General features: G+C 42.3%; 1 protein-coding gene across 2 annotated transcripts in view; it reads left to right on the top strand.

Annotated features, from left to right (window-relative positions):
- LOC129824190 (TOX high mobility group box family member 2-like) overlaps window positions 1-25,200 on the top strand; it is a 134,460-nt gene that overhangs the window by 103,339 nt on the left and 5,921 nt on the right. For both annotated transcript variants that reach the window (XM_055883650.1, XM_055883641.1), the window contains 3 exons: window positions 11,360-11,587; window positions 19,269-19,349; window positions 24,734-25,105. In XM_055883650.1, coding sequence (XP_055739625.1) covers window positions 11,360-11,587; window positions 19,269-19,349; window positions 24,734-25,105 — 681 coding nt within the window. The remainder of the gene's footprint in view (window positions 1-11,359; window positions 11,588-19,268; window positions 19,350-24,733; window positions 25,106-25,200) is intronic.

Raw genomic sequence — 25,200 nt, 5'->3', positions numbered from 1 at the left:
CTTTTAAAAAGGTGGTGCTGTTTTATCCTGTCTGTCTGAAATGCCAAGTGACGCAAAATACATGTCTTTTAACATATTAAATTAAATAAAATTAAGTCAAGCTCCCAAAACGTTGTAACAGTCAGTGAGTCTGAAAAAAATGTATCCTGAAAACACAAACAAACAACCACAGACACTTTCAAAACGAACACTTCGTGTAGATCTAAAACGGGCTATAAAGAAAGCAATGAAGTCTCTACCATACAGTCTGTGCAGGCCTGAGACACATCTCATACGATCTGCCTGCACTGTTGCCTTCAACTGGAATAGACGTGACATCTTGTTTGGCTTTCTATATAAATCACTTTCTTAGCTGCAGGTGGAATGTTTTTTGTTGTGGATGTTTCATTTGACAAAAAGATGGATGTCCATCAATGGTATTCTCTAGACAATATGTCTTCCTGAAAATAATAAATGTCAGGGCACTATGATTCGCTCTGAATAAAAACAAACATCTGATTAAAGAAAGTGTTTCATAAAAGTAAATCTTTGCTTTGAGAGGCTTATTATTCATGGATGAGAGTGAAGTAATGAAGAAGTGTATTTAAAGGATTGAACATAAAAAACAAATGAGCAATTATTGCGGCTCATGAATATCCATGCTGCTAATTCAAATAACCTTAGGCAACTGTTAAGACTAATGCATATTTAAAACAGCATGGTCATAGAGTTTTTGAACATTGCATTAGCTGACTTTCTAAGATGTAGAGGAGTAAACAATTGAATCTGGAGAACTGCTTTTAATCATGATGAAAAAAGTTCTGCTGTTTCATGTTGCAGTGCATAATAGTTCCAGTACAGTAAAGTACTAATATTTTATCACGGAGAGAAGACGCACAACAAGGAAAAGAGTACTTACTATTTAGTATAACTAACATAAACCTCATACGTTTCTAATACCAATATCCAGAAATCTAGGGCAGAGGGAAAGCATCGATTTACCAGATTGGGACACACTCCAGACAGACAAAACATGTTGCTTTTCTACGCTAGTCTGAAGAGGGGAACCTGCTTACAGTACACATCGACAGTGGGACAAATGGCCCATTTGCCCACTTAAAAGGGGCTCGCTATTTCCTTTGAAGGATCAGCATGGCGAGCTCGTCCTCGATCGACTAGGGCGACGCAAATTAAACCTAGCACACAGCGAACCTGTGGGGGGATAATGTCCCATTATCAGAGTCATTTGTTTCAATTAAATGCTTTGTGATTCTACAATAGCAGCCGCGGCCCCGTGCACGAGGAAGCCATTACTCTCACCCAGGGAGCGACTGTGGTTCGGGCTAAGAGTCAGTTGTCAGGATTAGGCCCTACTACCTACTTTCACCAGCAGTAGCGTTCGCTTAACACAGCTGCTTTAGGCCTGCAAGCAAGAGAGGGTGTAGCAGACATATGCCTACAATACAACCAGTGACACATTATTTGAAGGGACTTCATAACACATTCATAACCCATCCATAACATTATCATTAGCAGTACATGAGCATTTCTTTATCCCAACAACTGCAGGTTAATATTTACCTTATGTCTCAGTAACGTCACTTGTCCTGCACATCCTTTGGGGCGAAGAAGTGAAGATTATAGAGCTAGAATAACGAGAGAGAATAACAGGCCTGAACTCTGAGCCTCAGAACCGGTTGCTCATTTTCCTGTTTTAACCAAAGAACACTGAGACAGACTGAAATGTTATTCTTAGATACACTGTCGTACAATATATATTTTTTATTATAATTTGATTTATATCTCGCTATGTGTTTCTCTTTCTTTTGTGAAATCGTGTTTGAAAGGGATCCAAATGTTTGGTGTGGTGCTACACTAGTGAAGTGACTTTGACACCCCTTTATCATCTAGTCTTTTCCTATGAGACAATGCACGTCAGCGGCCCAACAAAGCCTGTTGCTCTGACAATACCCCACCCCCTCCTCACAATTAGCATATAGTACCTATGGCAACCAGCTGCCATCATAATAGCCTGTCTCGTTATGTTTGGGCACCATCGCTGTACCATCTCATGGCTCAGCAGGAAACGCAGAGCGAAAGAGGCTAGGTATGAGTCTTACTGGCTGAGCATGTTGCATAAGGTGTGCACATGGAGGAGATTATGGTTGTGACTAAGCTCACTGATGCTCTTCTCAGGAAAATATTGCTTTTTTTGTTGAACATAACCCTTGACTTGAATTAATGGGTTACGGCAGAAGCTCAAATCAGCTTGGCTTTCTGCATCAGCAGGGAGTAGCAAGCAGTTAGCTCCTACTGTACATGGGTATATGTCAAGCCTTGTTTAGTAGGGAAACCATTGCTGATTTCTAAGGAACTCCTGATTACCTCCTGAGTCTTTCTAAACCACAATGCATAGCTTCAGTCTTTACATATATTGTCAATCAATTTAAAAGTAGTTACATTTTAACTGAAGGCTAGTTACAGTACAGTGCATTCGGAAAGTATTCAGACCCCTTGACTTTTTCAGTCTTTTATTTTTACAGTCTTGTTAAAAAATGGATTTTTAAAAATCTCATCAATCTACACACAATACCCCATAATGATGAAGCAAAAACGTTTTTTTAGACATTTTTGCAAATGTATAAAATAAAATAAACTGAAATAACACATTTACTTAATTAAGTATTCAGACCATTTACACAATACTTTGTTGAAGCATCTTTGGCAGCGATTTTTGTCTTGAGTCTTCTTGCGTATGACGCTACAAGCTTGGTACACCTGTATTTGGGGAGTTTCCCCCATTCTTCTCTGCAGATCCTCTCAAGCTCTGTCAGGTTGGATGGGGAGCGTCGCTGCACAGCTATTTTCAGGTCCCTCCAGAGATGTTCGACCAGGGTCTTGCTGTGCCACTCAAGGGCATTCAGAGACTTGTCCCAAAGCCACTCCTGCCTTGTCTTGGCTGTGTGTTAAGGGTCATTGGAAGGTGAACCTTTGCCCCAGTCTGAGGTCCTGAGTGCTCTGGAGCAGGTTTTCATCAAGGATCTTTCTGTACTTTGTTCCGTTCATCTTCCCCTCGATCGTGACTAGTCTCCCAGTCCCTGTCGCTGAAAAACATCCCCACAGCATGATGCTGCCCCTACCATGCTTCACCGTAGGGATGGTGCCAGGTTTACTCCAGACATGACGCTTGGCATTCAAGCCAAATAGTTCAATCTTGGTTTCATCAGACCAAAACATTTTGTTTCTCATGGTCTGAGAGTCCTTTAGGTGCCGTTTGGAAAACTCCAAGCAAGCTGTCATGTGTGTTTTACTGAGGAGTGGCTTCCATCTGGCCACTCGATAAAGGCCTGATTGCTGGCATGCTGCAGAGATGGTTGTCCTTCTGGAAGGTTCTCCCATCTCCACAGAGGAACTCTGGAACTCTGTCAGAGTGACCATTGGGTTCTTGGTCATCTCCCTGACAAAGGCCTTTCTCCCCCGATTGCTCAGTTTGGCCGGGCAGCCAGCTCTAGGAAGAGTCTGTGCCTCAACACAATCCTGTCTCGGAGCTCTATGGACAATTCTTCGACCTCATGACTTGGTTTTTGCTCTGACATGCACTGTCAACTGTTGGACTTTACATAGACAGGTGTGTGCCTTTCCAAATCATGTCCAATCAATTTAATTTACCACAGGTGGACTCCAACCAAGTTGTAGAAACATCTCAAGGATGATCAATGGAAACAGTATGCACCTCAGATCAATTTCGAAGTCTCATAGCAAAGGGTCTGAATACTTATGTAAATACAGTATTTCTGTTTTTAACCTTTTAATACAGTTGCAAATATTTCAAAAATTCTCTTTTAGCTTTGTCATTATGGGGTATTGTGAAAAATATATATAATTTAATCAGCTTCAGAATAAGGCTGTAACGTAACAAAATGTGGGAAAAGTCAAGGGATCTGAATACTTTCCGAATGCACTGTATGTACTGTAAGTGTAGTTACCCATCCCCATTTAGCAAAGTGGCAGGTTTAGCCTGTTGAAATTACATATTGTGCCTTTAAAGTGGTAAGGCACTCTCCGGATATGTAATCTCAAAATGCAGTAGAATGCTCTGTGGAGTACTTTCCTTTTTCTCTCTCCAATAGAACATAAAAGTTCCCCTACGAGTATAACTGCAGTTAGAGTGCAGTATAACTGCAGTTATTCTGCAATTACTGCATCCAAAATACCACAGTCGACTGCAGTCACTGTACTTTTACGGCAATCTTTTTTTTGTAAGGGTTGATTGATATATGAACAGGTTGTGGCCCTGTGATGACTCTGTTGCCTGACTTTCTGTTGCCGGCCATCTCTCCTGCTGGTCTGTTGTTTACAGAGAAACATAGCAAACGGCAAATAAAGGGTTTGAACTGTTCCCTCAGGCTGTTGCTATGGAAATAACCTAGCCGTGGTAGACCATTCATGTTTGACTAATTGTTTTTCTCTTCTTGTATTGCCACTCAGTCTGCAAAGCCCCATTCAGAGGACCATGTCAGATAAAACAAAGAAAAGATAAATATAATATTTTTCTCAGGTTGTTTTTGTTGTTGGGGGGACTGAATACCATTTTGAGTTGAAAACAAGAATTATTCCCCCCACCCCCTTTAAATTGCATGGTTGCGTCTACAGCAACCCACTGGGGCCAATTAGAACGCTAGCGAAGCCAGGAAGTGTGTGGCAGATGCTTTGCCACTCTTTATAAAGAGCCGACCTGCAGGGGCCTCTCCAACATCTCGTTAGCGAAGTGTTAACGTAATTAGTTTTCACTTAGGACTGTTTTCGCCACATTACCAAATACGAGTCCTCAACTTTAGCAATTTGTGCTGATTAGTTAGGTCCACCGCTGGGCGAGGCATTAGAAATATGAGACCCACCACCTGGATTCAGTCCTATGTAGCAAAATTTGAAATCGTGTTTTTTACATTGGATACAAGTGGAGACTCAGAGATAGAAAACAGTATGTTGCAGTTGAGGAACAATGGGAAAATAATTCTGGTTTGAAAGTTGATAAACTTGTAACCCCACTTTTGAGAAAATATCCCTTGAATGTTTTGGTCCACCTACTGGAGAGCTCTTCTTTGTCTGCACCCATTCAGCATTGTTCACACCCTCATAAGTCTTAGCCCCACCCATCTCTTTAAGGATTCATATGTGAGGCCATGTGCTAAACAGAATGAGTAGTGTAGTAAACAACCAACGATTTTAAGACTAAGAGTGACAAAAGTAGTAGCCTACAATATGGAAAAACTCCAGGTAAAAATACACTTTATCTAGTCCTTGGCCTATATCCTAATCTTTGGTGCAGGTCATGTTGTTATTCACATTACCGTCTCTGGTAAACACACACTATATAAATTACAATCAAAGTGTATTTGTCACATCCACAGGATACAGAATGTGTACAGTGAAATGGTTAATTGCATAGTAGCAATATCAAAACCAGGAAGTCTCCAGGTAAAAATATTTCATAAATATTTATAATTCTTAGATGACGCTTACCAAGACACTTGTCTAAATTGATGGGTCATGTGAAAGAAATGCTATAATCCACCCCCAGACACAACTGGGTAACTTGATAGGTCATGTAATCATCTGGCGAAGTGTGTAGCTAGCCAGGTAAACAATGAACCAGGATAATCCCAACTCATACTACTACCAATACAAACATTGTCATAGCTGCAGCATGAATCTGCCGGTTGCTAAAGCTAACCAACTAGGTTCAATGTTATCTAGCTAACATTAGGCTATAACTAGCAATTATCCTGGCAAATTGATTTCTGATTAGAATAATATTACTTCACATATAGTACATGTAATGTTAGCTAGCGAGCCAGCAAGCTAACGTTCACTTGCTAGCTAACAGTGCACTTTAACTTGCAATGAAAATGACTTTCTGATAAAATTAGAAATGTATAATATATGAAAATGTAGCTAGACTCTTACCCGTGTACATGGATGAACGCTTCACGGCAGACTGGAACCATTTAACTCTGTTTTGTTTGTAGCTACATGTTTGGCCAGCATTGTGTCAGGTCACTCTGGTTCACACCGACCGTGGCGTGTGCAGAAAGTAGGCCATCACAACTCATTCCAACAAATGTGTCGATAGCGCCTGCTAAATTCAGGGTAACAATGTTGTTGAGAAAAGTAGCAAACTTTTGTAGTTTTCGATGGCTAACATTATATCTTTCAAAAACACTTCGGTAGCAAGGACTATTAACACATACTTAGCAGCTCAAGTTATAGACAGAAGCATGCTACATGGTAGACCAATCCAAACTTATGTCCAGCCTATCCATTATCTCAGACAATCATGGCTAGCAGGAAGGTTCCTGACTTTTTCCGTGGCTAATCCAACTAGGCTCGTAATTTGCACATTTTATTCGTATTTGCAGATGGAATACACTTTTGTTATTGAGGCACATGAGAGTTCACATGTTCCAGAAGGCATTTCGGCCCAAAAATGCATTTAGATCATTTTTTAAAGACTTTCAAATGCCTCTCCTGTGAAGTAGTGACGTGCGACATACGCCCAGCTTCCTGGAACGGGTCACATGTCTCCTTAATATTGACAGTAGTGCCATTGTGCATACTATAATAATATGCACACCATTTAGAAGATGCTTTTATCCATAGCGACTTATATTGACAGCATATATTTTCATATTGGTGGCCTCATTGGAAATTGACCCCACAACGGTCACCTTGCTAGTGCTATGCTCTTACCAACTGAGCCACACAGGACCAATCACTCATCATTTGAGATTTGGTTCATTTCTACCTGTTCAATTATCATCTTCATGGGAGGTTGCTGGTCGATGTTATGTCCGGTTTGCAAGTTAAGTCTGTATACTGTATGTTTGAGGAAAAACAATGTAAATATTTTTTCATAAATCATCAAGAGTTCTGAGGTTTTCAATTGCGGGATGTCTGCCTTGGTTGCAATTTCCTGAGCCAATACCATAACGTGTGCATTTACACTTCCTCTTCATAATTGTGTGGGCTGAACAGTATTTCCATTTGATTTGTGTGGTTCTCTGGACATATGCCTGGATATACTCAGGGTTATGATGCTCAGTCAGACGTATTACTTACAGATGGACAGTGTGACAAGAGTTGAAATGGTTTCCAGATGTGTGTGGTTTATAGTTTAAGCATAAATGTCAGTCTCTTGTTGGTATAGGTAGGGCTGGGAGGTTTTCCTTGTGACCATGTGACTTGACTAGGAAAAACTCTGGACCTTATCTATAACCAGCAATAACTAGATAATGTAGAGTTGTAGAACGCCCCTTGGGAGCATCTGGATTTGATGTGTATATTCCTCTGTAAATTTAAACACATTGCGATCCGTCACCACAGAAAAGCAATGCCCATTTGGCTATTTATGGACCAACAAAGGCTTGGTCAACAGCTGCATTAAGCACTCATCTTATGTTCGGGTCTATTTTCCATAGACTTGAAGGCTTTGGTTACTGCTCTTACTTTTCTTGCTAGAACAGGTCACAGATTTTAGTTTCCCCCTCCCCAATCTTTAGTTGATGTTCGAGGATTTGTAGTTAATTTGCTGCGCTATGCTTGTACCGCTCAACCAGTCTTGCTGGCTGCATCGTATAGCTCCCACTTGCATCAAGTACCTCACTGACTCCACTCACTCCAAAAAGCAATAGATCTTATTCGTCAGCTCAGTACGCTGCCCGTGGCGTGTATACATTCCCACCCATTTGAAATCGATACGCAGCACTTGGGAATTGTTTCAGGGATAACCTTACCCTTTTGGGTTTCATTTTGCTTTTCATTTTATGTGTAAATACAGGTATGTGCTGGAGCCTCTGATTAAACAACCCCTCCCTTCCTCCCCAGCTCTCTCTCTCTCTCACTTGCTCTATCTATCTGTCTCTCTCCCTCCCCTCTCTCTCTTACCCCTCTCTCTCCTGTTTTGATAGTGATGCAGGTATCAGGCTGTCAAATCTAATCTCATCTTCTCTGTGCAGTGCTGTCCATTCAGAATTACAGCAACCACTCCCCCCTCTTCCCCACCCCCCTCTCCCTCTTCTCCTCTCTCCCTCTTCAAATTTCTGACAACAGCCATGCTGATTGTATGGGCCTGGGCCTGACACTTTCAAATCCAGTTCTTGACTTGCAAACTGAAAATCTATTACCGCCTATGTACCATTTTGTTATATGTTTATAGTAAAGTGCAATAAGCAATTGGTGACCGTGCAGTGTAGTGGTTGGAGTGTGGCCATTACTATTTAGATCTGTAAACAAGACTGGATATATCTTCAGGTTCAGTTAATTTGAAAGACCATCTTGCTTTATGCCTTCAGTAAGCATCTTTTACTGTACTGACACTTGAATGTATAGACTACCCAGCTTAACAAATGCTACTCATCCATTCCAATTCATCAGTATTCTATTCCATCTCAGTTAATGTTCCATTGAAGTGTCATTTCTTGTCTATCTAGTGTAGCCAACTATCATTCTGAATACACAGGTAAAATGAGAGAATTTCCTTTTTTTTCTCTAGCAGTTCGGTTGTTTTGCCGCGCTTTCAATTTATAAATATAAATGATTTTTCCTGGAGATTATTTGCTTTTCAGTTTGTCATTCCATTAGCTCTCCTCCAATTTATTCACACTTCACATCAAAGGCAGAGGGGAACAGATGTCATTTCAAATGCTTTTTTTTGCCTCATTGCATAAATGTGAGCGATGATTGTTTTTTTATGAAACCACACACTCATGGAGAATTTTTTTAAACTATCCAAACCAGTCTGTGGAAGAGAGAGAGAGAGAAGAGAGAGAGAGAGAGAGAGAGAGAGAGAGAGAGAGAGAGAGAGAGAGAGAGAGAGAGAGAGAGACAGAGAGAGACAGAGAGAGACAGAGAGAGACAGAGAGAGAGAGAGAGAGAGAGAGAGAGAGCATTTTCACTTTGAATAGGGGAATCTTCTTTCATTTCAATTCCACATCACATCCAAAGTTATATTCAAGTGACCCCTTTTCTTATACCCAAACATTCGGGAGCCTCCGATTCTGATGAACTAATTTCATGCTGTTTGGAAGATGTTGTTTCGGCTTCAAATGGTTTCTTAAACAATGACATTTCAAAGGCAATCATTTCTGTTTAGAAAGCAACGTTAAAAGCAAGACAACCCCAGCTCTTAATCCCATGATAAGTATGCATGATGATTGTATGAAATTGGAATGCTTTTTAACATCCTGGAGTTGCCGTTTGATAGTTGGTAGTCAAGTGATCATTCAGAATTCTTTCACATGGTTTGTGTCCCTGATTGCCTGTTAAAATGAGAGCAGTATGGATTAATGTTTTTTTTTTACGGAGCATTTTCAAAGTACTTTTATTTAGTAAAATCTAACATTAACTTGGCATTTGGAGATAAATGGATTATATAGACTAATCATGTGACGGTGATCGTGCCACCTGAAAGAAGCCCTGAAAATGGTCCCACTTGAGTCATGAGACATTCTGAGTGCATGCATCTTTCATTCCATCTTTGTATTTTCTCCCCAATTTCAATCTTTTCTCATCGCTGCAATTCCCCAATGGGTTCAGTAGGCAAAGGTCGAGTCATGCGTCCTCCGAAATATGACCCACCAAACCGCACTTCTTAACACCCGCCAACTTAACCTGGAAGCCAGCCGCACCAATGTGTCGGAGGAAACACCGTTCACCTGACGACCGAAGTCAGCCTGCAAGCGCCCGGCCCGCCACAAGGTGTTGCTAGAGTGCGATGAGCCAAGTAAAGCCTCCCCGGCCAAACCCGGACAACACATGGCCAGTTGTTCGCTGCCCTATGGGAATCCCGATCACTTCCGGTTATGATACAACCCAGGTCTGTAGTGACACCTCTAGTACCACGATGCAGTGGCTTAGACCACTGCGTCACTCGGGAGGCCTCATTCCGTCTTTCAATCATCTACTGTAATTAATCATTATATATTCAGTCATTATGTAGGCTATCAAATGTGATTATTTTTCTTTATGTTCCCCAGGACTCAGGTTGCGGTGATCTTAATGGCACATCAAGTCGCAGTCACTTCTCCCTTCCATCCTCCATTAGCTACAGCCTCTTTCCACTAAATGTTTGAATTGCTTCCCTCTCCTCAAATGGTTGATGGGTTCTACTCACTTCAGGAGGAATGCAATTTCCATAAACAATCACACCGAGGCTACGTTGACCTGGATTTGACTTCTTCGAAGCTTTATGTGCCAAATGACAGATGTATTCATATGCATTTGATTCACGTCAATGTCAAATATATGCACAAAAGCTGTACTTTACTGTGGAAAATATAGTATGATGGCCATTTATCATCATTCTTAAATAACCCAGCACATAGTCCTTGAAATAAATTGGGATATGCTTTTATTTATCCAACAAATTACTATTTAGAGCTGCAGTTTGGAATGTGTCTACTCAAATCCTTTAGATAATCTCATCCCGGGAATATATTTTTATTGATTCAATTCTCAATCTGGCCCACATAGTATCATAGCCACCTAATCATCCCAAACTTTCAATTGCCTTGCTCATCCTCTCTCCTCTCCCAAAAAGTAAATACATTAAAAACAACAAACACACACAAAGTCGAGTATAAAACAGCATGTAGAGCGAATGAGTATTATAAAACAACATTTCATTGTGATAAGGTACTGCCTAGTGTCCTCCTCCAGACCACGGTACTCTGCCAAGTTTATCTCCCTCAGAGGGTGTCCTAAAATGATCACCATACTTTTGGGAGGTAGAGATACTGGGCTGGGGTGAGCGTGTCCTAAAATGTGCTCCGTACGGGCGGCAGCTTTCTGTCAGCCTCCATTCTCCCTCATCCTCAGCCAAATTGATTTGTTTTCTTTCTCTTCTCAGAAGAAGGGGCTGTTGCTTTTCTCAGAACCCTCCTTTTCTGGTCCGCTCGTGTGTTTTTGTTTGTGGAGGAAATCGAGTAGTCCTGTTCCATCCATGTCGTATTGGTCAATAATAAAACAGTGTTGCTCTCTTTCCTTGTCGAGGGTTTTCCCTACAAGAGGTGATCTTACCTGTCTCTCCACTGTCTCGATGGTGATACCATTGTGAGGACGACGGTTCTATAGTTCAGTTTCTTCCAGTAGTGTTGACCTTTCACATTTACAGCACCCCCCTTTCTACATAGACAACAACAACATAAATCAGGCTTCCACAGACTAACCATAGAATTACAATAGGTGGAACCAACAACCGATTTCATTGAGATCCTTATTTGTTGGGAAAATGTTATGTCCATTGTTGCTTACAATCCTCGCTCTCCCTTTCTCCCTCCTCTCCTTCTTTCCCTCCATCACTCTTTTTCTCTCTCCCTTCCAGATAGGGGAGAAGCGGCCATCCTCGGAGATGATGAAGCCCAAGCCCAAACCGCAGAAGAAGAAGAAGAAAAAGGACCCCAACGAGCCGTCGAAGCCCGTGTCGGCCTACGCCCTCTTCTTCAGGGACACCCAGGCGGCCATCAAGGGCTCAAACCCCAACGCCACGTTCGGGGATGTGTCCAAGCTAGTGGCCTCCATGTGGGACAGCCTGGGGGAGGAGGCAAAACAGGTGCACACACACAAACACACACACACACTCATACACAGGTGTGTCTGCACAAATGCGCGCGTACGATCACACACACACACACACACACACACACACACACACACACACACACACACACACACACACACACACACACACACACACACACACACACACACACACACACACACACACACACACACACACACACACACACACACACATTGCTGAGTTACCAGTAGATGGAGCAAGTGCACTAGCAGACATTCCAAGCCATTATACGTAGTAATTACCAGAGCACAGAGCACAGTGCACAGAGATAGAACTCACCTTAATGAGCTAGTTCTGCTCTTTCTAAAGATAATCTATCCGTTCATCCCCAGAGTCCCTTGGCTCTCATTAAAATTATTTTATTTTCTACATTTAATTAGAGCCAAAGAGAAGAGCCTCCATGTGTAGCAGCAACTGTAGAAAAGTCATTTGACAGAAAAACCTGGCCAATGTCGATAAACACCCACTGTTTATTTAGCAATGGAGTACCCCCTTCAAACAGTCCTGATAACAGCTGATACAGAGCAGAGCCAATCTTGTTATAATCTAGAATGGAATATTATGTTTCCCCTATATTGTACTGTATTTTAGGGCAGGGCGCTAAAATACCTGAAGTGGCATCCACAGCTGTTGTTGTCACCTGGATTTTCAATTGAAAGCAGTTGGAGCTCAATTTGATTTAGTAGGATACAAAGATCAGAGAAAGAGGGATGGGGGAGGGGTTGGATAAAGGCAGGGGAAAGTGAAATCTTGGCCACTGCTTTAAGGCAACCTTCTTTCTTCCCTCCCTTTCTTGAAGTAATCACTGATCTGACATGGATCAGGGATCTGTCTGGATGATGAAAGGTAAAGAGTGGAACCTTTGTTTTCACCAATCCAGTCACGTTAGATCAACGATTACTCCAAGGAGAGGAGGAAGAACGGAAGCATTCCCTTCCTCCTGTCACCAATCCTGCGGTTTAAGGTATAGGGCAGCCGCACAGTGTTTTGTGTACAGTCAGTGTACAGTACTGTGTAAAGAATAGGACAGTACAGTGTTCTTGTTTACAGTGTACAGTACAGTGTAAGGAATAAGACATTATGTTGGTCTTGTCTACAGTGTACAGTACTGTATATATGAGGTATATGAGCACAGGCAGTCTGTTGTACTGTACTGGAGCTGCTATGTTCTCAGCTCTTCTTCTGTGATGAATTGCACTTTTGACAGACGAGAATGTGACGTTCTCATTTCCGGACATTTTTATTTATTTCTGTTGCCTGGCATTTTTAAACTGCCCAGAATACAGAATGATAAAAAATATTTCCTTGGATTTGCCTCAAGGACATCTGTCTGTCTCTGTCTCTGTCTCTGTAGGACAATAAGCTGTATTGTTCATCTTCATCTCCACCCAACAGTCTCAATAGCAAATTGCAAAATTAAGATTTTTCCTTTATACCATGCATTTGGTCTCGTCTCTCTTTAATATTATAGTTATTTTGTAAAAAAAAAAAAAAAAAAAATATTCTAGCTATCAGGGAGGTATGACGAATTAACCAATAGCCAAATATTCTAGGTAGAACTGAAGACCACATTTCTGACCAAAAGTAATTACATTGCCCATTGTAATCCCATCCACAAGTATCCATCCTAGATCTTCAGAGCACCAGTTGTTATGGATTAAAGCTGTTATGAATATTGTTATGGATGAAACTGCAACACTCATGTCATGAATGGTGTCATGAATGGTGTTATGAATGATTTACGTATACTCAAGTGAAGGGTTACGGGCCGTATGTAGCCCAGCGGCTAAGGAGTTGGACCTGTAACCGAAAGGGGGCTGGTTTGAATCCTAGGACGGACTCTGGAAAAAAGGCGGGAATTGATGTGGCAACTGGAGGGCTACTAGGTTCACATCCTGAAGACATTCCCTTACCGTTGGGCCCTTGAGCAAAGCCTTTAGCATGCTCTTCATCCAGGGGCACTGCACTGTAGCTTAACCCTGTGCTTGTCTCAGTAAAGCAGAAGACATTTCTGTTGTGTAACATGCACAATAAGTTTGTATTGTATTTTTAATAGTTGCGCACTACAACATTTCATATGTATTGCTACTTACAAGTTTGAATGTAAAGGCCACAAATTGGAATATCTTTAAGTAACACATTGCAATCAGACCCATCTAAAATGCATTCCAATGAACATCTCATTCCAAAATTATCAAATAAAATAAAATCAAAGTTTATTTGTCACGTGCGCTGAATACAACAGGTGTAGTAGACCTTACAGTGAAATGCTTACTTACAAGCCCTAACCAACAGTGCAATTTTTAAGTAAAAAATAGGTATTAGGTAAACAATAGATAAGTAAAGATATTTATTTTTTTTAACTGTAAAATGACAGTGAAAATAACAGCAGCGAGGCTATATACAGGTGGTACGGGTACAGAGTCAATGTGCGGGGGCACCGGTCTGTAACGTTCGTCTTGTGGTGAATGAACGGACCAAGGCGCAGCGGGTGATGAATACATACTGATTTAATTAGACAAGACGAAACACTGACAAAACACTAGGAAAATACAAAACGACGTAGACAGACCTGAACTTACGAGCTTACAATAGACACGAAGAACGCACGAACAGGAACAGACTACCTAAAACGAACAAACGAAACAGTCCCATGTGGTATACACAGACACAGAAACAATCACCCACAAACAAACAGTGAGAACAACCTACCTTAATATGGTTCTCAATCAGAGGAAACGTCAAACACCTGCCTCTAATTGAGAACCATATCAGGCAACACCTTAACCCAACATAGAAAACACATAACATAGACTACCCACCCCAACTCACGCCCTGACCAACTAAACACATACAAAAACAACAGAAAACAGGTCAGGAACGTGACACGGTCAGTCGGGCTAATTTAGGTAATATGTACATGTAGGTATAGTTAAAGTGACTATGCATAGACGATAAACAGAGAGTAGTAGCAGCGTAAAAGAGGAGTTGGCGGGTGGGAGGTGGCGGGACACAACGCAAATAGTCCTGGTAGCCAATGTGCTGGGGCACCGGTTAGTCAGGTTAATTGTGGTAATATGTACATGAAAGTATCGTAAAAGTGACTATGCATCGATGATAAACAGAGAGTAGCAGCAGCGTCAAAGAGGGACACAATGCAAATACTCCGAGTAGCCATTTGATTATCTGTTCAGTAGTCCTATGGCTTGGGGGTAAAAGCCGTTGAGAAGCTTTTGGTCCTAGACTTGGTACCCCTTGCCATGCGTGTCCACATCACCAACAAACTAGAATGGTCCAAACACACCAAGACAGTCATGAAGAGGGCACAACAAAACCTATTCCCCCTCAGGAGACTGAAAATATTTGGTATGGGTCCTCAGATCCTCAAAAGGTTCTACAGATGCAACATCGAGAGCATCCTGACTGGTTGCATCACTTCCTGGTACAGCAACTGCTCGGCCTCCGACCGCAGGGCACTACAGAGGGTAGTGTGTACGGCCCAGTACATCACTGGGGCTAAGTTGCCTGCCATCCAGGACCTCTACACCAGATGGTGTCAGAGGAAGGTTTTAAAAATGGTCAAAGACTGCTACCGCATCTTGAAGCTTTCAACCTGCTCCACTAGAGCCCCGTCGATGAGAATGGGGGTGTGCTCAGTCTCCTTTTCCTGTAGTCCACAATCATCTCCTTTGTCTTGATTACGTTGAGGGAGAGGTTGTTATTCTGGCACCACCCGACCAGGTCTCTGACCTCCTCCCTATAGGCTGTCTCGTCGTTGTCGGTGATCAGGCCTACCACTGTGTCCTCTGCAAACTTAATGATGGTGTTGGAATCGTGGCTGGCCATGCAGTCGTGGGTGAACAGGGAGTACAGGAGGGGACTTAGCACGCACCCCTGAGGATCAGCGTGGCAGATGTGTGGCAAACCTACCCTCACCACCTGGGGGCAGCCCATCAGTAAGTCCAGGATCTAGTTGCAGAGGCAGGTGTTTAGTCCCAGGATCCTTCGCTTATTGATGAGCTTTGAGGTTACTATTGTGTTGATGTCAATGAATAGCATTCTCACGTAGGTGTTCCTTTTGTCCAGGTGGGAAAGGGCAGTGTGGAGTGCAATAGAGATTGCATCATCTGTGGATCTGTTTGAGTGGTATGTAAATTGGAGTGGGTCTAGGGTTTCTGGGATAATGGTGTTAATGTGAGCCATTACCAGACTTTCAAAGCCCTTCATGGCTACGGACGTGTGTGCCACGGGTCTGTAGTCATTTAGGCAGGTTACCTTAGTGTTCTTGGGCACAGGGACTCAATCAGGGACATGTTGAAAATGTCAGTGAAGACACCTGCCAGTTGGTCAGCACATGCCCGGAGCACATGTCCTGGTAATCCGTCTGGCCCAGAGGCCTTGTGAATGTTGACCTGTTTAAAGGTCTTACTCACTTTGGCTACGGAGAGCATAATCGCACAGTCGTCCGAACAGCTGATGATCTCGTAGATGACTCAGTATTGCTTGCCTCGAAGCGAGCATAGAAGTGATTTATCCCATCTGGCAGGCTCGTGTCACTGGGCAGCTTGCGGCTGTGCTTCTCTTTGTAGTCTGTAATAGTTTACAGGCCCTGCCACATCTGACAAGCATCGGAGCCGGTGTAGTACGATTCAATCTTAGTCCTGTATTGGCACTTTGCCTGTTTGATGGTTCGTCGGAGGGCAAAGTAGCATTTCTTGTAAGCTTCCGGGTCCCGCACCTTGAAGGCGGCAGCTCTCACCTTTAACTCAGTGCGAATGTTGCCTGTAATCCATGGCTTCTGGTTGGGGTACGTGCAGTCACTGTGGGGATGACGCCCTCGATGCACTTGGTCAGATTTGCCAAATGGAGGGTGAGAGAGGTCTCTGTGTATGTAGTAAAGGTAATCTAGAATTGTTTTCCCTCTGGTTGCACATTTAACATGCGGATAGAAATGAGGTAAAACTGATTTAAGTTTCCCTGCATTAAAGTCCCCGGCCACTAGGAGGGCCTCCTCTGTGTGAGTGGTTTCCTGTTTGCTTATTTAATTATACAGCTGACTGAGTGCGGTCTTAGTGCCAGCATCCGTCTGTGGTGGTAAATAAACAGCCACGAAAAATATAGATGAAACCTCTCTTGGCAAATAGTGGGGTCTACAGCTTATCATGAGATACTCAACTTCAGGTGAGCATCCGGCCATGATTGGGAGTCGCATAGGGCAGTGCCCAATTGGCCCAGCGTCGTCTCGGCCGTCATTGTAAATAAGAATTTTTTCTTAATTAACTGACTTGCCTAGTTAAATTAAGGTTACACACACACACACACACACACACACACACACACACACACACACACACACACACACACACACACACACACACACACACACACACTGACCAAAAAGTTATTTTGTTGGCATTTACGTATGTCCCCATATTTCCTTCACTTACTTGCTGTGTTGTTTCGTTGTTCATTTGTTCAGTGATTTCATTCTCAACCAGGATTTCTATGGAACGCCATTTGGGTATTGCGTGTCAAATAACACAATTTGACGTGTCAAATAAGCTTGTTGACCAATCAGGACCTGAATATGACTGCACGTCACATAATAATTTAATGCGTTCATACATTTTTTACGTCTTTATTACACATTGATTATACTATCACTCGTATTTCATGTCATGACGATTCATAGATACGTATGCTATGATGCTGGTAAAGTTGTCTCGCGTACCTACATTGCTGGTCAGAAAAGAAAGCTAGCTAGCTCCTGGATGCAAACAATGTTCTTCCCCAAAAACAAAGCAAAAAGACATAATCTGTTTCAGTAGCTATAGTTGGCTAGCTAACTATATCATCTAAAATAACCCTAATTTATAAGACAGTTATTATATTATTAATAGTGGTCGTACCCATCTATGTGAAGTTCTTCTATTTTGATGGCAAACCGCAAATTCCACTATTGTGCCTAATCCTTATTGTGGCTAGCTTCACAACACATAACCCGGTCCGATCGAGCCTCACTAGCCAGATGAAGCTAGCTGGCTGCTTATAACGTTAGCTTTGGGCAACAGGGTTAAGTAGCTGGCTAGCTATTTATTTTCATGAATTGAAGTTCAATTTCAATAGGCGAACAGCAAGTGGCAACCTAGATAATACTTACTCAAAAGGATTCCTAAATCATTGCTAAGAATAATGAAAATGACTGCAGTTTCTACTGGTCATTGTTTTCAGGCTGGTTGTATTAGTGCTAGCTAGGTACCAAGCTAAAGCTAGCTATCCCAGAAGTTGCGGTCGAACAAATTATGCTTTATTACCAACGCGGTATTGTAAACACATCGTTCGTGGCCGGTGTTTGCTTGTTTGCAGACTTTTGTACAGCTTTGACAGTGCTACTGTATCTTTTTAGACATGCCAAGACCCAAACGGCGTTCCATAGTATGTATGTCGTGAAGCTAATAGCAGTGACGCTAATACTGTGTAAATCTGGTAGGGCAACATCTGAAAAATAGCGCACTTGGTAGTGTGTACCGGTGCTCGACCAGTCGGCGAAAGCCAACATCACCCACGACAGAGAATGGTTGATTGTCAAGGGGAATGAATTCCATTATCTTGGCTTTCAAAGGTGGATTTCACCTTTGAGTTGTCTGGCTGAAATTGTCTTACTCTTTTAAATGACTGCTCGACTTGGTGACTGCTCAATCCACACAACAGACATTGTGGGCTAGGTTAAGAATTCTGTGTTGCGCGTGTAGCGCAACATTTTACGTGGCGTAATTACGTCATGTACCTACGTTATATACGTATGCACGGGTGCTTTGATATCGGTTTTTAACATCGGCGTTAAACTAGACGTCGGGCCGATACCGGTGTTGCCATTTTTAGCTAATATCGTCCGATTACGATATGTTCATCGATATATCATGCATTCCTAGCTGTAACGTAACAAAATGTGGAAAAAGGCAAGGGGTCTGAATACTGTTTGTATTTATATCCATTTTAGAATCAACTGTCAATTAAAATGCTGCAATACTGTCCTTCTGGAATTTTAAGCCATTATGATGTATTCACTGGAAGCAACCAATGGTGCATCAGGGCTTAAGTGTTATTTACCCCACAACCCTGGTCTCTTGGGGCTTACTGTGCTTGTTATTTACAACCCCCCTCGACATACACACATGCCAGCATGCGTGCACACACACAACACACGCTCATTCACAAACCATTTATATATTTTTATAGAATTGCACCAACATTTTGAGTTTTTTATTTGACCTTTATTTAACTAGGCAAGTCAGTTAAGAACAAATTCTTATTTTCAATGACGGCCTACGGGGGAACAGTGGGTTAACTACCTTGTTCAGGGCCAGAACGACAGACCTTTACCTTGTCAGTTTATGAGTGTATGATGCAATGGATGTTGCAGTGTTAAAATGATGAGTGCCAGTTAACTTCTCTAGTATAGAAATGATGTCTTTCTACAATGGAGGAAGTCCTCTTGAAATAAGGAAGTAGTATGATGTGGAAATGGAAGGGTTCTGTTCCATTGGCTCCAATGGAAAGTGAACCATTTTTGAGAGTGTGTTTATGTGCACATTTCTATGTTTGTATGTGGGTAGACCTCATCTCACTCTCTTTTTCCTTTGATTTCCAGGCGTACAAGAGGAAAACCGAGGCGGCCAAGAAAGAGTACCTGAAAGCCCTTGCCACGTACAGAGCCAGTCTCGTTTCCAAGGTAACGCTTATGACACGCCAGGCTTGCTTAAAGTGATGATGGATTGGATGAAAAATCGCAGCTAATGGTGGGGGAGGGGCTAACAGAGAGTGGAGGTAGGGTGATGCAACAAGACTATAGCATACGAGGGACAATACCTTATTTCCATAAGTTGGGGATTGGAGTTGGAGTTGGGGTTGGGGTCGGTGTTGGGACAGTTGTTCTGATAGAGGGAATGTCATACTATTCCCTCCTGTATGCCAAAAGAGCTATTCAGTAAAGAAGCTTGGTTAGAAAGGGCATATTTTGATGTTATTGGCTGTAGGGCCTGTATGTATGCCCTCTATTTGCATACAATATATTAAGCATTTCTCGGTGAAGTCAACACCTGTTGTATTCGGCGGCATGTCACAAATACTACTTTATTTTATTTTATGTATATATATTTCATTGGGCCATTATCTGTATCGGTCTTCATAGGATATATCTTGTCTCTGCGCTATTTATACAAGACACATGCATGGAACTCTTGGTTTGTTGTTGTTATTGATGCAACCATTGTGTCTTCTGTTGCATTGCTTGGGAGTGCACATCCAATTCAACGCTACACATAATTGGGTTTTTGTAGCATTTTTTCAGTGACACCTTGCTGCTAATTTAGATGTATGGCATTCTCCGTTTTCCCTATGAGTGATGGCACCCTATTTCTTACTCAGCAACATGGAGAGGAAGGAAGAAATGGTGGAATTGTGTTGTTTAGTGCCGGGTCGCGTTAACAGCTCACAATGTAGCGTCGGGGAGATTCCTTTTGTCATTCCATTTGTTCTTCTGGCAAACAGTCTCATTTCCCTGTGTGTGTGTGTGTGTGTGTGTGTGTGTGTGTGTGTGTGTGTGTGTGTGTGTGTGTGTGTGTGTGTGTGTGTGTGTGTGTGTGTGTGTGTGTGTGTGTGTGTGTGTGTGTGTGTGTGTGTGTGTGTGTACGTGTGTACGTGTGTGTGTGTGTGTGTGCGTGCGTGTGTACGTGTGTGTGTGTGCCCTCTCCATTCCCATCCATCTGTCAAGGTGTCCATTGATCATTATCCGGTGGCCCGGCAACAATTCATACAAATGGGCACCGTTGCCCCTGTAATCAACACTGATAGGTTCAGATAAGCAATCTGACAGCTCATCATAGGGGTTGGGTGGGGGAGGGGGGAGCAAGGCGAGGGCTGCACCTGCTCTGAATGATGCACCCATGATATACATGAAGAGTCAATAAGTCTTTTGATATCTTTCAAGGATTTTATGTAATCTGTCACAAGACATCTATTGGCCCTTCTGAGTACTTGGCCCTCTGGGTGTTTGTAATTATCTCTGGTCCTCTGTGTGGCCTTATTATCAAAATATATGAAATTATTAAATAAGATGATTACATTTTATCGACTAAGTGAATATCTTTTGGTGTTTGGTAACACTTTACTTGACACCAAGCTTCATAACATGTTATGGCATGGTCATAACCATGTCATAATATGTCAAAACAGATGACATAGCTTGTCATAACCTGTCATAATATGGTCGTAACACGTTACACCTGTCGTGACATATATTCAGTGGTGTAAAGTACTTAAGTAAAAATACTTTAAAGTACTACTTAAGTAGTTTTATTTGCGTATCTCTACTTTACTTTGCTATTCATATTTTTGCCAACTTTTACTTTTACTTCACTATATTCCAAATGAAAATAATGTAATTTTTACTCCATACATTTTCCCTGACACCCAAAAGTACTCGTTACAATTTGAATGCTACGCAGGAAAGGAAAATTGTCAAATGCACACACTTATCAAGAGAACATCCCTGGTCATCCCTACTGCCTCTGAACTGGCGGACTCACTAAACACACATGCTTCGTTTGTAAATTATGTCCGTGCGTTGGTGTGTGCCCCTTGCTATCCGCAAATAAATAAAAAACAAGAAAATGGTGCTGTCTGGTTTGCTTAATATAACGAATTTGAAATTATTTATACTTTTACTTTTGATACTTACGTATATTTTAGCATTTACATTTACTTTTGATACTTAAGTATATATATGTACAGTTGAAGTCGGAAGTTTAGATACACCTTAGCCAAATACATTTCAACTCAGTTTTTCACAATTCCTGACATTTAATCCAAGTAAAAATCCCCTGTCTTAGGTCAGTTAGGATCACCACTTTATTTAAAGAATGTGAAATGTCTGCCCACAAATTTTCTATAGGGTTGAGGTTAGGGCTTTGTGATGGCCACTCCAATACCTTGCATTTGTTGTCCTTAAGCCATTTTGCCACAACTTTGAATGTATGGTTAGGGTTGTTGTCTATTTGAAAGACCCATTTGTGCCCAAGCTTTAACTTCCTGACTGATGTCTTGAGATGTTACTTCAATATATCCACATAATTGTCCTCCTCATGATGCCATCTATTTTGTGAAGTGCACCATTCCCTCCTGCAGCAAAGCAACCCCACAACATGATGCTGCCACCCCCGTGCTTCACGGTTGGGATGGTGTTCTTCGGCTTGCAAGCCTCCCCCTTTTTCCTCGAAACATAACAATGGTCATTATGGCCAAACAGTTCTATTTTTGTTTCATCAGATCAGAGGACATTTCTCCAAAAAGTACAATCTTTGTCCCCATGTGCAGTTGCAAACCGTAGTCTGGCTTTTTTATGGCGATTTTGGAGCAGTGGCTTCTTCCTTGCTGAGCAACCTTTCAGATTATGTTGATATAGGACTTGTTTTACTGTGGATATAGATACTTTTGTACCTGTTTCCTCCAGCATCTTCACAAGGTACTTTGCTGTCTTTCTGGGATTGATTTGCACTTTTCGCACCAAAGTACGTTCATCTCTAGGAGACAGAATGCGTCTCCTTCCTGAGCGGTATTTTTATTTATTTATTTATTTTACCGTTATTTTACCAGGTAAGTTGACTGAGAACACGTTCTCATTTGCAGCAACGACCTGGGGAATAGTTACAGGGGAGAGGAGAGGGATGAATGAGCCAATTGTAAACTGGGGATTATTAGGTGACCATGATGGTTTGAGGGACAGATTGGGAATTTAGCCAGGACACCGGGGTTAACACCCCTACTCTTACGATAAGTGCCATGGGATCTTTAATGACCTCAGAGAGTCAGGACACCCGTTTAACATCCCATCCGAAAGACGGCACCCTACACACAGGGCAGTGTCCCCAATCACTGCCCTGGGGCATTGGGATATTTTATTAGACCAGAGGAAAGAGTGCCTCCTACTGGCCCTCCAATACCACTTCCAGCAGCATCTGGTCTCCCATCCAGGGACTGACCAGGACCAACCCTGCTTAGCTTCAGAAGCAAGCCAGCAGTGGTATGCAGGGTGGTCCCATGGTGTTTATACTTGCGTACTATTGTTTGTACAGATGAACGTGGTACCTTCAGGCGTTTGGAAATTGCTACCAAGGATGAACCAGACTTGTGGAGGTCTACAATTTATTTTCTGAGGTCTTGGCTGATTTCTTTTGATTTTCCCATGATGTCAAGCAAAGAGGCACTGAGTTTGAAGGTAGGCCTTGAAATACATCCACAGGTACACCTCCAATTTACTCAAATGTTGTCAGTTAGCCTATCAGAAGCTTCTAAAGCCATGACATCCTTTTCTGGAATTTTCCAAGCTGTTTAAAGGCACAGTTAACTTAGCGTATGTAAACATCTGACCCACTGGAATTGTGATACAGTGAATTACAAGTGAAATAATCTGTCTGTAAAAAATTTTTGGTCAAATTACTAGTGTCGTGCCCAAAGTGGATGTCCTAACCGACTTGCCAAAACTATAGTTTGTTAACAAGAATTTTGTGGAGTGGTTGAAAAACGAGTTTTAATGACTCCAACATAAGTGTATGTAAATTTCTGACTTCAACTGTGTATATATATATATATATATAATAGGGAGAGACTATCTGAACTTGTCCAAAAAGAAACATTTGTTTTTGTTCAACCTTTTGAAACATTTGCTATGGTGTGTCCTTATGAAAAAATCAAATCAAAGTTTATTTGTCACGTGCGCTGAATACAACAGGTGTAGACCTTACAGTGAAATGCTTACTTACAGACTCTAACCAATAGTGCAAAAAAGGTATTAGGTGAACAATAGGTAAGTAAAGAAATAAAACAACAGTAAAAAGACAGGCTATATTTTTTATTTTTTTATTTTATTTATTTCACCTTTATTTAACCAGGTAGGCTAGTTGAGAACAAGTTCTCATTTGCAACTGCGACCTGGCCAAGATAAAGCATAGCAGTGTGAACAGACAACAACACAGAGTTACACATGGAGTAAACAATAAACAAGTCAATAACATGGTAGAAAAAAGAGAATCTATATACAATGTGTGCAAAAGGCATGAGGTAGGCAATAAATCGAATAATTACAATTTAGCAGATTAACACTGGAGTGATAAATCATCAGATGATCATGTGCAAGAAGAGATACTGGTGTGCAAAAGAGCAGAAAAGTAAATAAATAAAAGCAGTATGGGGGTGAGGTAGGTAAATTGGGTGGGTAGTTTACAGATGGACTATGTACAGCTGCAGCGATCGGTTAGCTGCTCGGATAGCAGATTTTTAAAGTTGTTGAGGGAGATAAAAGTCTCCAACTTCAGAGATTTTTGCAATTCGTTCCAGTCGCAGGCAGCAGATATACAGTAGCGAGGCTACATACAGACACCGGTTAGTCAGGCTGATTGAGGTAGTATGGTTAAAGTGACTATGGATATATGATGAACAGAGAGTAACAGTAGCGTAAAAGAGGGGTTGGCGGGTGGTTGGTGGCGGGACACAATGCAGATAGACCGGTTAGCCAATGTGTGGGAGCACTGATTGGTCGGCCCAATTGAGGTAGTATGTACATGAATGTATAGTTAAAGTGACTATGCATATAGGATAAACAGAGAGTAGCAGCAGCGTAAAAAGAGGGGTTGGGGAGAGGGTTGGGGGGGGCACACAATGCAAATAGTCCGGGTAGCCATTTGATTACCTGTTCAGGAGTCTTATGGCTTGGGTTGTAAACACTGTTGAGAAGCCTTTTTGTCCTAGACTTGGCACTCTGGTACCGCTTGCCATGCGGTAGTAGAGAGAACAGTCTATGACTGGGGTGGCTGGGGTCTTTGACAATTTTTAGTGCCTTCCTCTGACACCGCCTGGACCCTGAAAAGGACCCTGAATAACACTGAATGGTGTTATAGGGTCTTTTTCATGTATCAGAGATTCGTTTTTTGGGGGGGGGGGTGGTCAACAGTATATGAAATCACAACAAAAATGTGAGTTTTTATACCTTTACAGCTTTTACAAAATATCCTAACCTTCCTACTTCCTACATCCTCTTTGTTTTGTGTTTCTCCCCTCCAGCCCTACAATGACCCTGTCGAACCAAAAAGCTCCCAAAGCAGCCAGCCCTCCCACATGCTGCCCCCCAAGCAGCCCCTGTACAGCGTGCCCCCGCAGGCCTCCTCCCCCTACGGTCTGGGCCCGGGCTCCTTCCCCTTGTCGGACCTGCAGAGCTTCGCCGGTCCGCCCCACCACGCCCTGGCCCGGACCCTCAGCCAATCCCAGATGCTGTCGCCCAGCATGAGTGCCTCACCCCCCTCCCCCTTCCAGATCAGCCCGCCCCTCCACCCCTCCCAGCTCGCCCTGCACCAGAGTTCCCTGCGCATGCAGCAGGTCCAGTCGCACTCAATGGGGCTCCAGGGGTCTCTGCACTCACCTCCTCTCAGCCAACAGGTTAGTCCAATCTCTGTTCTCCAGCATTCAGCCCTGCTTGGCCATTCAGAGTTGTGGGGAAACAAGTTGAGCATTGCCCCCATGCAGTAGACATG

Source organism: Salvelinus fontinalis, chromosome 2 (assembly GCF_029448725.1).
Source record: "Salvelinus fontinalis isolate EN_2023a chromosome 2, ASM2944872v1, whole genome shotgun sequence".
Lineage (NCBI taxonomy): Eukaryota > Metazoa > Chordata > Actinopteri > Salmoniformes > Salmonidae > Salvelinus > Salvelinus fontinalis.
The sequence above is the reverse complement of the archived record's forward strand: the minus strand, read 5'-3'. Positions and strand labels throughout refer to the sequence as shown.